This window comes from Crotalus tigris, unplaced genomic scaffold (genome assembly GCF_016545835.1).
Source record: "Crotalus tigris isolate CLP2741 ecotype Arizona unplaced genomic scaffold, ASM1654583v1 scf7180000017773.841730, whole genome shotgun sequence".
In the NCBI taxonomy this organism is placed as follows: Eukaryota; Metazoa; Chordata; class Lepidosauria; order Squamata; family Viperidae; genus Crotalus; species Crotalus tigris.
The window spans coordinates 645,672-661,943 of record NW_024096624.1 but is presented as its reverse complement, the minus strand read 5'-3'; the positions used below and the strand labels follow the sequence as shown (position 1 = coordinate 661,943).

Here is a 16,272-nt window from a genome sequence, read left to right as displayed (position 1 = left end):
TGCTGGGCTATGTTGTATGAGATAGGCCAGGAAATAATTTACAAGGTTTGATGCCTTTCCAGAAGGTGGGAGCAGACATCAATTCAGGTGGGGAGATAATCAATAGAGCGGGGCTCCCCACTTAGACCCCATGGCCTTGCCATCCTCAGGCCTTTCCCATCCCAAGGACATCTGAGGCTCCAGTTTGTAATATACCTTCAACAAAGAAATGTTGCCTTACTGGTGAGAGAAGGTGGCACCCTACAAGTTGGATCTCCTCCCATGATAGCAATGTTTGCCATCAACTGGGTCAATGGCAGTACATTGATCCTTATGAACCCTTTACATTAGCAATCTTGTGTGTTCGACTGATTAGTGTTAGACGATGCTATTCCCTGTGACACTCTACGGAGGCAAAAGTTGGATTTTTAAGAAGCAGGATAGGAAGAATATTGACACCTTAGAACTTTATGATGGAGAAGACTCCTGAAACTACCATGGTCAGCCAAGAACAGAAACCAATGGATCATTGAGGAAATCCACCCAGCATTCTCACTTGAGATTCTACAAGTGATCTGGCGCAATTTAGTCTACTTTAAAGGAGAAGACTTGTAGCTAAGGGTTGAAATGAGTCCTTGGTGCTCTCTGACCTTGCTTGTTCTCTTGCAGAAAAGTGGCCAATTTTTCAGAGTCTAGTCACAGGACTGTATGAAAACACTTTAATTTCACAAATTATGGACAGACTTAACCATAATTTCAACTGGGAAACTGTGACCATCGTAGAGCAAGCCAAGTCCAAAAATTCTAGAGAATTCCTGGAAGCCTGGCACTGTGACAAATCGGCCATTGATAGATATATAAGCAACTTCTACCTCCTGTGCAAAAGAGACAGTCCTGTTGGGGGAAGGGCTATTCAGTTTTAATTTGGCACCTCTCTCAAACCAGTGGCCCTCTCTGTCCAGAATGTGGATTTCGCTGTCTTTAAAATAGTGACCTTTGTCTTCCAGGTGCAGAGGGATTGCTGAATCCTGTCCTGATGAGTTTGTTGTCCTGTGTTGTGCCATGCACTTGTGAAATGATTCTTGTGCAGGTTTGCAACAGAGGGGGAGGGATATCTCCTTCTTTACAATACAGTCCTTTCAGCAATCCCAAGAAGGTTCCACACCCATTTGCACTCTAATTCAGGTGACTCTGAGGATATAGATAAACCCCCAAATGGCCTCAATGACCCTCAAGAGTACGAACAACCAGATCACTGCATAGGATATAAATCCTTCCATTCCCCACCAGTTAGTTAGAACTGAAGAAGTTTCTTGAATGAGAAAAGAAACATTTTCAAAGAAAAAAACCCAAGAAAGTCCAGTGGCCTTTTGGAAAAAGCATCTTTGGGGCAACCATGATGTGGATGACTGAAAATCTCCACAGACATTTAACTAAGAAGAATGAAGCCAAAAAGGCCCAGCTCTGAGGGGACTCGCAAGTTGTTTTTGCAAGCCAGCATCATCTGGATTTCTGAGTTCAGGAAACAAAAGGAATGGAAGATTGTCCAGGAGATTTGGAGAAGTAGCAGTGAAAGTAAAAAGAGACACGTAAGACTACAACCTTGAATTGTGCTGGTGGCTTTGAGATTTGCAAAGAAGCATTTGTTAGCATCAAGAAAGGTGTTGAGGGGTAGCCACAGGCATTTATGACACATCCTTGTTGCTTTGCAGCCATAGGACACGTCCTTGTTGCTTTGCAGCGATAGGACATGTGGAAAAAGACTTGAGGAACCAACTTCTGTGAAATTTCACAGCACACATGTCCTTATTTCCTTCCCATTAATTTTATCTTATTCCCCAAATCAATGATTGCATGATAACATTACAGGTGGTCCTCACTGAATGACCCAATCATTCAGCAACCATTTGAACTCATGATAGCACTGAACGAGTGGTGATGATGTCCTTGAGGTTCTGGCCATTGCAGTGTCCCTATAGTCACAGTGTCACAATCTGGGTGCTCAGTGCTGTGGCTAACTATTATATCACAGCATCCCATGAACAGGTGGTTGCCATTTATGGCATTCTTCGCCAGTTTCCTATAAGCAAAGTCAACAGGGAAGCAGTTGGGAGGTTGCAAATGGTAGTTATTTCTGCCTTTTTAAACATATGCTATGTGTGACTGTTCTGTCCTCTTGAAGCCTGCTCCTTGGGCCATTCTAACACGTGTGTCTTTTATTATATTCGACAGTTTTAACAATGGAGTCCAGATTGAAAGCACAAGGAGTAGAGATGGGTCTTCCCCACATCATTTTCAAGAGAAACATTAGGAGTTTGGGGTGGGAGAAGCTGATGGAGGTACTTTCAGTATATAGTTACTAAAGGGAAAACTTTAGAAAGCCCAACTCTTAATACTATGAATTTCTGCTGGTTGAAAAACAGGTGAACTTCCTTTTCCAAAGCAGGAAAAGGATTCCAGTAACTGCTGGAATCTGAGATTGAAACTGTTTTTACAACACATGAGAAAACATCTCTAATTAAATGGATCATATCCTAATTTAAGCATCCTGCCTAAATTGGTTCCTCCATATCAGGTTATATTAAAATAGTTTTGATTGCAATACCCAGAATACCAGACCTGCCCATTTATTAGATTTAAGGAGCTCAGCCCTATGAAAAAGATATGTGAGTCATTAAATTATAGGAAAATTGGGCAGAATTCCTGTTTCCTTTATTTGTTTTTCCATATTGCATCAAGTGTTTTTTATCCAAATTATTCAGACAGTATTTATTAAGAGGTTCTTTTGGGGGGGGGGGTAATTAAAAGCCTGCCTCAAATCAAGATATAACAAATTACACCTAGCAGTTTATTATTTTTACAGCAAAAGTTATGTGGGGTTTAGTTGTCTCCTTATTCGTCTTCCAAGTTTCCCCTAGTTAGTCTCTGAAAGGACAATGGATCTTCTGGAAGGTTCTCTGGCACAGCTTGTCATCATTTCCCCAGGCTTTAAGGAAAGGTCTTGATTGGTTCCTGAGAGAAATAAAGACACAACCGCTATTCTGAAGCCAACAACACTGGAGTAACATCTTCAAATAGTGCCTTTAAGATGTGGACTTTCAAAGAGATTCAACTTAAATGGCAGCCCTTCATGGTAGGCCAGTTCAGGAAATAGGCAAAGCAGAGATTCCAGAATGTTCTTCTCTGTAGTAAAGTAGAATAAGAGATTTTTATTTATTATATGTATTTATTATATGGTTATTTCTACAAATAAACCCACACTCCTTCCTCCTCCTATTTTCCCCACAACAACAATAACCCTGTGAGGTGAGTTGGGCTGAGAGAGAGTGACTATTCTAAAATCAACCTGTTTAGTATAATGGGAACACAGAGCATCTTCGATGGACTTTTGAGATTCAGATTAAGGCACCAGGCTAAATGTTACCAGACTGTGAGTTCTAATCCTACTTTAATGGCTTTCGTGGCTAAGGTAGGACTAGAACTCACAGTCTCCTGATGTCTAGTCTGGTCCCTTAATCTTAACCTTAAAAGTCTATCTAAGGTGCTCTCTGTTCCCATCTTATAGTAAACTTGGTGGGGTTTGTGGAATCCAAATGCAAGACCCAAAGGAATTAATCAAGGCTCACTGCAGCATTTACTGTTAACAGTGTGCACTGGAGAAATTCCCTCCAGAAAATAGTGGGAGGAACTCTTGCAGAAAAAAGGATGGTGTCAGATCAACAAAGATGATGATGATGATGATTATTAGGTTTGTCCCAGTTTGGATGTTTAGGAAATAAAGACCCTCATCTCCATTTGTAGGAAAAAGTACACTTTTACTAAAGTCAAGTGGTTACAGTGCAAGAAAAGCTGGATCTGAGTATTCCTGCGCAAAGCCTGCCCTTTCCCCTTCTTCCTGGCCCTCCCCCATTGGCCAATTTGTAAGCATCTAATAATATTCAAATTAGGTGTCTTGGTAATAGCTTTGAGATTTGATGCCTCTTTCTCACGCTCATGTCCTTGGATCTGCCAGTGTGTTTCAGATTGGCACCTCTGGTTTCTGTCATCCTGTCATTCTCTCCCCTCCCTACTTCCCCATTCTCTCCCCCTTCCTACATTTTATGGCAGTATGTCAGAGAAACTAAGTAGGCTGAAGCAATTATGATGGCAGACCTGACAGATGTACTCCTATTTATATATTTCAAAATGGAGGGGAAAATGACACATGCATATATATTCCTAGGTAACTCTAGGCTACAAGGACACATTCCTTATGTCTCTATTTGTCTATTAAATAGTCCCATTCAGCTGAAAACTGATTTCCCTCACAGGTTTTATGCTCATGCTTTCTCTTTATCAGCACTTGTAATCCTTTCTGTAATTTACTACTCTTAATGGCTCATTCATTCCCTATATTTATGCTAAGGTCGTAGTTCCTCTTCCACAAAGGCCATTGGCACCACTCAATGAGGCTGAGCCACAAAAGTGCTACTTAAAAATTTTTGGGGAATTCCAATGGAAAATACTATTTAGAAAGAAGTTTAGCCCCTTCTGAAATCATCCAATTTGATCCTAGCTGACAGCTGTTAAGCACTGGATCCCTACCTTTCGTCTTCTTCCTAGTTTGATGAAACAGAATCATCTTTGGATGTGTCTGCAGAACAAAGAAAAATGAAATATGAAGATAAGGTGGACATCTTATTACTAAAGAATATGAATCTAGAAGTTGGATTCTGAGGATTCCATAGATTCTGAGGCATAATATATATATATATATATATATATATATATATATATATATATATATATATATATATATATATATATATATATATATATGTTTTCTGAGGTTTTCGCGGGTGTTTGTATGTAGGTCTTTGGTTGTTCGGGTTTTCTCCCGCGTAAAATTGGAAGTGTCTTGGCGACGTTTCGACGAAGTCCCATTCGTCATCTTCAGGCTGGTGTTTTCAGCTTCGTGCTTCGAGCAGCAATGTGTGGTCTTAGCTGTTTCTTCCTTTTAACTGCCAGTGGGGGTATGAACTGATTGGGTGGGAGCTTGGCTGTGTTCTGATTGGGTGGAGGTGTGTTCTGATTGGTTAGGGGCGTGGCTGTGCTCTGATTGGCGGGGGTTGGCTGTGCTCTGATTGGGGGGTTGGCTGTGCTCTGATTGGCTGGGGGAGTGTTCTGTTTGGTTGTGCTCAGGTTAGTCTGAGTTGCAGAGGGGTTTAAGATTTTGGGCTGCCTTGCTATTTTTTGGCTTCGCGTTTGTGGTCGTGCCTCATTTTCATGGAGGGTGTCAGTTTGCTTCATGTATGGATTGGAGGGCTTTAAAGTGGCTAATGATGCAGCTCTGGTCTGGCTTCTGGTTTGTGGTCGTGCCTCATCATCGGTGTGGCTTTGGGTTTGCTTTTTGCGTGGATGTGTGGTGGTGACATCCTGTGTGGTTTTTGTGAGTGTGGGTCTGGTATCATTTTTTGTATTAGGGAGTCGTTTGTCAATAAGGGCGGGTTTCCAAATGGCTGGTAGGCGGGAGGCAAAGCCCTCCTCCCATACATAAAAGGCACCACAGACAGAATCAGCAAGATCCTCCATAAACACAACATCAAAACAGCATTCTGCACAAACAGAAAAATATCCACCATCCTTAGAAACCCCAAAGATAAAATTGAATTAGAAAATCAAGGAGTATACGAAATCCCATGCACCACTTGTCCCACCACATACATCGGACAAACCAACAGAAGAATAAGTGCACGCATTGAAGAACATAAGAACTCAGTCAAAAAAGAGGAACCAACATCTTCCCTGGTCCAACACCTTAAAGCCACAGGACATGAAATTGACTTTAAAAATACCAGAACCATTGCCAAAAGTGAACATTTTAATAACAGAATAATCAGAGAAGCCATCGAGATAGAAAAACGCCCACACAGCATGAACAAGCGAGATGATACCTCCCGCCTACCAGCCATTTGGAAACCCGCCCTTATTGACAAACGACTCCCTAACACAAAAAATGATACCAGACCCACACTCACAAAAACCACACAGGATGTCACCACCACACATCCACGCAAAAAGCAAACCCAAAGCCACACCGATGATGAGGCACGACCACAAACCAGAAGCCAGACCAGAGCTGCATCATTAGCCACTTTAAAGCCCTCCAATCCATACATGAAGCAAACTGACACCCTCCATGAAAATGAGGCACGACCACAAACGCGAAGCCAAAAAATAGCAAGGCAGCCCAAAATCTTAAACCCCTCTGCAACTCAGAATAACCTGAGCACAACCAAACAGAACACTCCCCCAGCCAATCAGAGAGCACAGCCAACCCCCCAGCCAATCAGAGCACAGCCAAGCCCCTAACCAATCAGAACACACCTCCACCCAATCAGAACACAGCCAAGCTCCCACCCAATCAGTTCATACCCCCACTGGCAGTTAAAAGGAAGAAACAGCTAAGACCACACATTGCTGCTCGAAGCACGAAGCTGAAAACACCAGCCTGAAGATGACGAATGGGACTTCGTCGAAACGTCGCCAAGACACTTCCAATTTTACGCGGGAGAAAACCCGAACAACCAAAGACCTACATATATATATATATATATATATATATATATATATATATATATAGTCAATTACCAATAAAGTGTGAACACCAGGAATATAATAAACTATAAAAGTTTAATACCATCACCGATTACCAAGCTTTCGTCAGATACTTCTGACATCGTCAGGGTTAATGCTGGTCTGTGGGAGAGTGCCTTTATAGGTGAGCCGTCATTTGCACACGGCTCCTAGATCTTGTCTTAGGTCCTAATTGACTGCTTTTTAATTATGGCTTCCATACTGATGACTCCTCTTTTCTTGCTTTTACTGCTTGTGGGTGTGTCATTATTCCCCACAAGCAGTAAAAGCAAGAAAAGAGGAGTCATCAGTATGGAAACCGTAATTAAAAAGCAGTTAAATCAATTAGGACCTACGACAAGATCTAGGAGCCGTGTGCAAATGACGGCTCACCTATAAAGGCACTCTCCCACAGACCAGCATTAACCCTGACGATGTCAGAAGTATCTGACGAAAGCTTGGTGATCGGTGATGGTATTAAACTTTTATAGTTTATTATATTCCTGGTGTTCACGCTTTATTGGTAATTGACTATGGATTCACCCAGGAATCATATTTTTATTTTCACTATTCTTATTAATATATATATATTAATAAGAATATATATATATGTAGGTCTTTGGTTGTTCGGGTTTTCTCCCGCGTAAAATTGGAAGTGTCTTGGCGACGTTTCGACGAAGTCCCATTCGTCATCTTCAGGCTGGTGCTTTCAGCTTCGTGCTTTGAGCAGCAATGTGTGGTCTTAGCTGTTTCTTCCTTTTAACTGCCAGTGGGGGTATGAACTGATTGGGTGGGAGCTTGGCTGTGTTCTGATTGGGTGGAGGTGTGTTCTGAATGGTTAGGGGCTTGGCTGTGCTCTGATTGGCTGGGGGAGTGTTCTGTTTGGTTGTGTTCAGGTTAGTCTGAGTTGCAGAGGGGTTTAAGATTTTGGGCTGCCTTGCTATTTTTTGGCTTCTCGTTCGTGGTTGTGTCTCCTCTTCATGGAGGGTGTCAGTTTGCTTCATGTATGGATTGGAGGGGTTTAAAGTGGCTAATGATGCAGCTGTGGTCTGGCTTCTGGTTTGTGGTCGTGCCTCATCATCGGTGTGGCTTTGGGTTTGTTTTTTGCATGGATGTGTGGTGGTGACATCCTGTGTGGTTTTTGTGAGTGTGGGTCTGGTATCATTTTTTGTGTTAGGGAGTCGTTTGTCAATAAGGGCGGGTTTCCAAATGGCTGGTAGGCGGGAGGTATCATCTCGCTTGTTCATGCTGTGTGGGCGTTTTTCTATCTCGATGGCTTCTCTGATTATTCTGTTATTAAAATGTTCACTTTTGGCAATGGTTCTGGTATTTTTAAAGTCAATTTCATGTCCTGTGGCTTTAAGGTGTTGGACCAGGGAAGATGTTGGTTCCTCTTTTTTGACTGAGTTCTTATGTTCTTCAATGCGTGCACTTATTCTTCTGTTGGTTTGTCCGATGTATGTGGTGGGACAAGTGGTGCATGGGATAGAAAAACGCCCACACAGCATGAACAAGCGAGATGATACCTCCTGCCTACCAGCCATTTGGAAATAATGATGGTGAAAATGCGACTCCCGGGCATAATTATAAATAGAATGAATAAAGCGCATTCACCAGGAGAGTTTAAAGTTAAAATACTTTAATTAAAGTATTTTACTATATTAAAAGGTTCCCAAGCTTTCGTTGGGAAAACTCCTCAACAACTTCAGGGCTGAGAGATCGTTTCTAATAAGATGTTGGGAGTTTTCCCAACGAAAGCTTGGCAACCTTTAAAACCCGAACAACCAAAGACCTACATACAAATACCCGCGAAAACCTCAGAAAACATATATATATATATATATATATATATATATATATATATATATATATATATATATATATATATGTTATTGTTTGTTACATAGTCAGCCAGATGTTTAGAATACATTTGACATTTTTGGTACACATAACCAGCCATTCCCAAAGAGCTGGGACAGACAGATATTGTTTGATAGTGTTACAGGTTGCAGGATGTAAGCTGTTCCAAGTAAAGCTGCCTTTTGCAATTGACTGTCAGGGATTTTGTCAATGCCAATGGTGGTCAAGTGGTGATCCAGATATTTTGAGATTAACATTAATATTATTATGGTTGTTGTTACCTTTAAGTAGGCAACTAAGGCATACATAGAGATCTCCTAAGACAGTAGTTTTCAATCTTTTCTTCATCACAGACCCCCTTTAAATACCTTTTGTGGTAACAGACCCCAAAACGTAACTCAAGATTTCAATCATAAAACACCTTTTCAAGTCTTCGCCGGGCCCCTTTGATCACACTGAGGCTCCCCAAGGGTCCACGGACCACAGGCTGAGAACCACTGTCCTAAGACATAACTACAGACCTAACTCTTGACACATCATGAAAGATTCTTGCTCTACAAAATTGCCCAGTACAAAATCAAATGAGTATGTCTTTTTCAGTCTCAGCAAAGACTGGCAATAAAAACAAAATTTTTAAGAGATTGCTCTGTGAGTGAGATGGGTAGTCTCTACATTAAAAACCTCAATAAGGTTTTTAAAAATATCTTTTTCATCAACCACTACTCCCCTCCAAAGGCAAAACTAATAGTTGAACTTACGTGGCTCGTCAGCCTTTGAAAAATGGCTCTTTAAAAAGTCACAATGCTCGTTCGCCCTTTGCTGGAATGGCTCAGTATTAAGAAGGAAGAAATTCTGCTCTGTGGCATTGTAGAGCAGCCACTCATCCTTGGTGGCCACCAGCCCAGCAGGATTCCTATGGAGGAAGAAAAGGATGCTAATGGAAACCAATCAAGGAGAGAACCAACCCAGAAATAAGGATAAATTTCCTCACAGTGAGAATAATTGATCAGTGGAACGGCTTGCCTTCAGAAGCTGTGGATGCTTCATCACTGGAGGTTTCAAAGAAGAGATTGGACAGCCATTTGTCCAGAATGGAATGGGGCAGTGGTGGGATTCAGCCGGTTCGCACCACTTTGGCAGAACCGGTAGCTAATTTTTTGTTGCCCAGGCCCAGAGTGGACTTCTGGAAGCGGCATCCACACAGAGAACCAGTTGTTCACATATTTGAATCCCATCACTGGAATAGGGTCTCCTGCTTGAGCAGGAGGTGGGACTAGAAGACCTCCAGGGTCCCTTCCCATGCTGTTATTCTGATGTATGTTATTCTGATGTAGCTCTTTTCCAAAGGAACCAGTATTGACTTGAGAAACTATAACCAAAGGGAACTCTCAAAGGGGACTTTGAGGGAAGGGTGGGGTTTGGTTTGGTGAAATCTCTTGTGTCTCCTCCTGGCTGATCCAAACCCAGGTCAGCTCTTCACAGACTATTGAAATCTGCCAATCCCAATCCACCACCCCCATTCCTCATACCCTGGGCATCCTCCATCTTCGGAGTTTCCTCTTTACTACTTACTCCCTTGCTTAACGACTGTGGTAAGAAAGGTCTTAAAATTGGGTATGATTCACTTAACAACTTGCTTAACAATTCTGATCCCAACTAGTCGTTAATTGTGAACCACCTGTATTAAAATAATCTGTAAACATAGAAAAAAGGAATAGAATGCATTACTTTATGGCTGCATTACTTTAGACATAAAGTGCATTTGTTTGACAAAGAAACTACTTTAATGTTGAATTTATTAACTGCAGCAAGATTATTAGTAGGCTCGTATTGGAAGAAGGACTCGTTGCCTACTTTAGAAGAATGGATATTTAAAGTTTCTAACTTTGCAGAAATGGCAAAAATTTCTGCTTATTTGAAGGATCATACACAAGAAAGATATATTATTGTATGAAGAAGATGGATAGATTATATTCAGAAAAAATATGGTACTTTAAAGTTTCATTTATTTTATGAGTAAATTTTATACTAATTGTTGTAGAGATTTGTTTATATGTCTTAATTTAAGGGGAGTTAAAGGTTAAGTATGATTTTTTTTCTTTTTTCTTTCTTTTCTTTCTTTTTTTCCTTTTTTTATTATTGTTAACCTTCTTATTAATAACCCTGTACTCTGCTCTGGGAAGCAAGGGGGGAGGGTTGAGGGTGGGTGGGTGGGTGGGTGAGTGGGTAATGATAATATAGTTATGGCAAATGCTTGGGCATTTCCCCTATGCTGCGTTCATGTGTGTGAGAGAGATGAGAGGGGAGGAAGGAGTAGGGAGGAAGTAGGATGGTTAGAGGAGATGGGGAGGGGAAGAGAGTAGGAGGGGAGGAGAGAAAGAGGAGGGAAGTAGGGAAGCTTTAGAGAGGGTGGACACAGCCTGGGGGGAATGGGCAGGCGGTACCAATGGTTAATGGTTAACTAACAAATGGTTAACTAACAAAATGAAATTCAATGGTGAAAAAAGCAAGGTTCTACATTTAGGCAAGAAAAACCAAATGCACAAGTACAGCATAGATGGCACCATGCTCAATAATAGTAACTGTGAGAGGGACCTCGGAGTCCTAGTAGACAATCACCTAAATATGAGCCAGCAGTGTGCTGCAGCTGCCAAAAAGGCCAACACAGTGCTAGGCTGCATTAACAGAGGGATAGAATCAAGATCATGTGAAGTATTAATACCACTTTTCATGCCTTGGTAAGGCCACACCTGGAATACTGCATCCAGTTTTGGTCACCACGATGTAAAAAAGATGTTGAGATTCTAGAAAGAGTACAGTGAAGAGCAACAAAGATGATTAGGGGACTGGAGGCTAAAACATATAAAGAACGGTTGCTAGAATTGGGTATGTCTAGTTTAACGAAGAGAAGGACAAGGGGGGACATGATAGCAGTATTCCAATATCTCAGGGGCTGCCATAAAGAAGAGGGAATTAAGCTATTTTCCAAAGCACCTGAAGGCAGGACAAGAAGCAACGGGTGGAAACTAATCAAGGAGAGAAGCAACCTAGAACTAAGGAGAAACTTCCTGACAGTGAGAACAATTAATCAGTGGAACAGCCTGCCTCCAGAAGCAGTAAATGCTCCAACGCTGGAAGTTTTTAAGAAGAGACTGGACAGCCATTTTTCCGAAATGGTGTAGGGCAGTGGTTCTCAACCTTTCTAATGCCGCGACCCCATAATACAGTTCCCCAACCACTTATATATCACTCGGTGCCAGGGGCATGGCCAAAGAAAAGGGGAAAAAAATGGCGGACAGCCTTGTTTGGCGACCCCCGTGAAATGGTCGTTCGACCTCAAATGGGGTCCCGACCCACAGGTTGAGAACCACTGGTGTAGGGTTTCCTGCCTGAGCAGGGGGTTGGACTAGATGACCTCCAAGGTCCCTTCCAACTTTACTACTATTACTAAATTGTATTTTGTATGAATAAATGGAAAATAAAAACTTTTTTTAATAAAATAAAATAAAATAAAGTGCATTTGTTGACTGGTGAGGGCTTTCTTTGGATTTAAAATACAAATTTATAGAAATAAAGTGAACCACTTACCCAGTTCTGGCAAACTCTGCCCAGTATTGCATCATCTTATGGCTCAGTCTGGCTTCAGCCTCTGTGTATGTTTGATTGACAGGAAGCACGGATTCAAGGGTCCTAAAAACGTAAGGAATCTCAGCACCGTGGGTTGCCCCAATCCATTCAGGCCAGACTGACCCTGAAGGGCGATGTGCGAATAAATAGGCATATACAGGACTCCCCGTTTTCCTGATATTTCTTGCAACTTCAATCAATGGGCATGCAATGATACGATCTGTATAGAATTGGGACAGAGCAGAGCGGTATTTTGCTGGGCCCTGATTTCCTTCACTGTACCTCAGGGCAATTGTCTGAACAAAGTCTTGAGTTGCATTTGGCGCAAAGAGTCCTATCCCTTTCAGAAGCTGCTCCTGATTGATGAGATTGTGGGTGGTGTTAGAGAAAAGATAAGGGACAAATGAAGCTCCTTCATCAGAGGTTTTTCCTATGAGGACTGGTTTGACTTGAATTTGCCCCTCCTCCATGAGTTTCTCTGGATCACCAAGCAAAAAATCCCCATCTACGGTTGGCCTGAAGGGAAAATTAAGAAGGAAGCCACCTTTGAAGTACATAGATATTTCATGTCGAATAAATTCAGAAACATTTTTTGTTTCCAGGCAATGCAGTATGCTGGTATTACTGTCCTCGGAGCAACCTAGCAAATGAGCAAATTCCAGCGATAACCGTTTGGCTTCCTCAGGAGACCTCCAAGACCAGAAAGCATTGGCTGCTCCACTCTGGATCACCGCTTGGGCAAAAAGGTCCTGGCTTTTTGACGCAAGAAGATGGAAATTCACAGAACATCCTCCAGCACTCTGGCCAAAAATGGTCACCCGAGAAGGGTCTCCCCCAAAGGCAGCTGCATTCTCTTTTATCCACTTCAGGGCCAGCTGTTGGTCCCATAAGCCTAGGTTCCCTGGAGCAGCTGGTGGCAAGTAAAGAAAGCCTAGGGCTCCCAAGCGATAATTGATGGTGACCACAATGACATTTTCAGTGGCAGCTAAGAATGCCCCATTGTATATGTCCAGAGAAGATGAGCCTATGAAATATCCTCCTCCGTGTATCCAGACCAAAACAGGCTCTGGTGAAGAAGGTTGTGGGTGCGGCACCCAGATGTTGAGGGAAAGGCAATCTTCTGAGTGTGGTGTTTTAGGAGTCCATGTCTCTGCTTCAGGGACATCCCGGAAAATAAATTGAGGACAGGAATTGCCAAAGCTGGTGGCCTCCAAAGTTTGAGTCCATGGCTGATGTGGAAGAGGTTTCTGGAAGCGCAACTTTCCCAGGGGAGGCTCAGCATAAGGAATGCCTAGATAGGCTGTCACAGATCCAGGGCCAGCCAGGAACTGCTTGCCCTTAATAGGGCCACTGCTGGTTATGACCACTGTGTCCCCATTAGAAGCAGAACTGGAGGCTAATGGAAAGAGGAGGAGGAGGAGGCAGCACTGGAGAGAAGGGCATAGCTGACAAAGCATTGCAACAGTAGGAAGAGTTGATGGACCTGGAAAAAGTTACAACCAATATGAGATTATTCCTCTTATTGTATAAGCCCACCTTATGCCAATTCATCATTGATTTATATATGATAAATGTGATAAATAAATATTATTTTTATTTCTCACCTTTATGTCCCCCCATCTCGAAAAAAGTAACTCTACGTGGCACACAACCAATAGAAATAAATGAAATGATTTTCACAGTGGAGAAAGTCATTGAAAAACTGAGCTTTCTACCACTATAGTCCTTTCACTCCTGAAGGTTAACCTTGATTTGCCTGAGATTCCCTTTTCCTGCCACAGTTGCTCAACCAACTAAAAGGTTAATCAACGTTGGGTCTTTCCTCTCTTAAACATGCCCACTATATAGAGAATCTTCGACTTATAACCCACAATTAAGCCCAAAATTTCCACTACTAAGCAAGATCATTGTCCCCAACCCTTGGGCCACAGCCCACTACCAGGCCTTGAGCCTTTCAGAACTGAGCTGCAGAAGTGGCAGGTGAGTGCGTGTGCATGCGTGCATACCCACTCACACGAGCAGCATGCCTGCCTGCCACACATATGGATCCATCCTCTCTCCCCCCTCCCCGCTGATCCACAAAGCCGAAATGGTTGGGAAACTCTGCCCTAACCGTAATATTTTCTCATCTACACATGCTTTCCTCCGCAGGTGTTCTAGGCTGCCTAGCATAATCATCTCTTTGGTTTTTCTGAGGAAGGGCTAACTTTATTTGTCTTCAAGGAACAGGATAGTCTGATCTCAAAACTGAACAAATTGTCAGCTGTACAGTCCACCATATTAGAGCAAAACAAAGTAGAAATGATAACATGCATAATGTATCCATTACATTCAGTAGAATTCCACAACTGTTTTAGGAAATGCAATTCTATCAACATCTACTTAGAAAAATCTCCCTCTGATTTTTAACAGGCCTTATTGGTAGATAAAGATGGAAGAAATTTGCAAGCACATGTCTGAACCTAGAAGAAATGGCACCCCAGTTGGGACTTTCTGTTCACTGTCTCTCCCTCCCCCCCCCCCTTCTTCTCTATGTCTCAAACTCTAGCAGGGATTTCCTATTATGGCTGAAGAAATTGTTGTCTCTTTACATATGTTTAGCCTGGAATAGCATTAACTAGCCTATATAGCCTAAATTAACTAGCCAGAAAATAAGAAATTCTAGTCCCTTTCCAAAAAATCATTTTGTAATTCTCTGAAAAAAATGTTTTTTAAAAAAATTCTGCAGACTTTACTCACTTGTCAGATTTAACGGGACTACTGGTTATTCGAAAGAGGAAAGTTTCAGAGATGACCAGGCTATATCTTGCTCACAAAAAATGATCATGAAAAGAGCACCTTTATATATTGCATGAGGGTGCATTGACCCACTGGATTCTGCCCATAAAGGGGGAGGAATCTGCAAATATTGGCAAAAAGCTCCAGGATCAAAGAGAGGGAAAAGCAGAGAACTTCCTTCAAATGGGGTGAGAGAACTCCAGAGTAAAGGACAGTCACCATCTCTGGTGTGCAACCTGAGCCATTACAACATCTATCCAGATTTCAAAACAACTAAATAACCCAAAAGCAAATAACACATCATTGAGGAAATCCACCCAGCATTCTCACTTGAGATGCTACAAGTGATCTGGTGCAATTTGTTCTACTTTAAAGGAGAAGACTTGTAGCTAAGGGTTGAAATGAGGAGTCCTTGGTGCTCTCTGACCTTGCTTGTTTTCTTGCAGAAAAATGGCCAGTTTGTCAGAGTGCTAATCACAGGACTGTATAAAAACTCTTTAATTTCACAAATTATGGACAGACTTAACCATAATTTCAACTGGGAAACTGTGACTGTCGTAGACCAAGCCAGGTCCAAAAATTCTAGAGAATTCCTGGAAACCTGGCACTGTGACAAATCGGCCATCGATAGATACATAAAGAACTTCTACCTCCTGTGCAAAAGAGACAGTCCTGTTGGGGGAGGGCTATTCACTTTTTTAATTTGGCACCTCTTTCAAACCAGTGGCCCTCTCTGTCCAGAATGTGGACTTTGCTGTCTTTAAAAGAGTGACCTTTGTCTTTCAGGTGCAGAGGGGTTGCTGAATCCTTTTTTTTTTTTTTAATTGAAAATTTTTATTTTTTAAAACATACAATCATTTATAAAAATACAATAAAATTTTAAAATAGAGAAACCCCCCCCTTACCCTCCCTCCCACCCCCACCCCCCCTCCCTTCACTTCCCAGAGCAGAATACAGGGTTAAGAAAAAAAAAGAAAAAGAAAATTATAATAATTAAGAAAAAAGAAAAAAAGAGAGAGAAAGAAAAAAAAATATCATAATTAACCTTTAACTCCATAACTTATAAAACAATTCTCTATAATATTTGATATTCATTCATAAAATAAATAAAACTTTTTAATTCCATATTTTTTCTGAATATAATCTATCCATCTTCCCCATACAGTAATATATCTTTCTTGTGTATGAAATTTTTGCCATTTCTGCAAAACTAGATACTTTAAATATCCATTCTTCTAAAGTAGGCAAAGAATCTTTCTTCCAATATAGACCTACTAGTAACCTTGCTGCAATTAATAAATTCAACATCAAAGTAGTTTCTTTTTCATTTAAGTCAACAAAAATACCAAGTAAAAATAGTTGAGGAGTAAACTTTATCTTCTTTCTAAAAATCTTTTGAATGTTCCACCAAAT

At 41.5% G+C, this 16,272-nt stretch overlaps 1 protein-coding gene across 1 annotated transcript; it reads right to left on the bottom strand.

The window, feature by feature from the left end:
* Positions 1–2,682: 2,682 nt before the first annotated feature.
* LOC120307274 (cholinesterase-like) lies at positions 2,683–14,948 on the bottom strand. The gene is made up of 5 exons (XM_039341838.1): positions 14,821–14,948; positions 12,043–13,564; positions 9,213–9,367; positions 4,564–4,612; positions 2,683–3,162 (listed from the first exon to the last, which is right to left on the bottom strand). Exons 2-4 carry the CDS (start codon positions 13,536–13,538, stop codon positions 4,578–4,580), a joined length of 1,686 nt encoding a protein of 561 aa, XP_039197772.1. The 5' UTR covers positions 13,539–13,564; positions 14,821–14,948; the 3' UTR covers positions 2,683–3,162; positions 4,564–4,577.
* Positions 14,949–16,272: the final 1,324 nt, after the last annotated feature.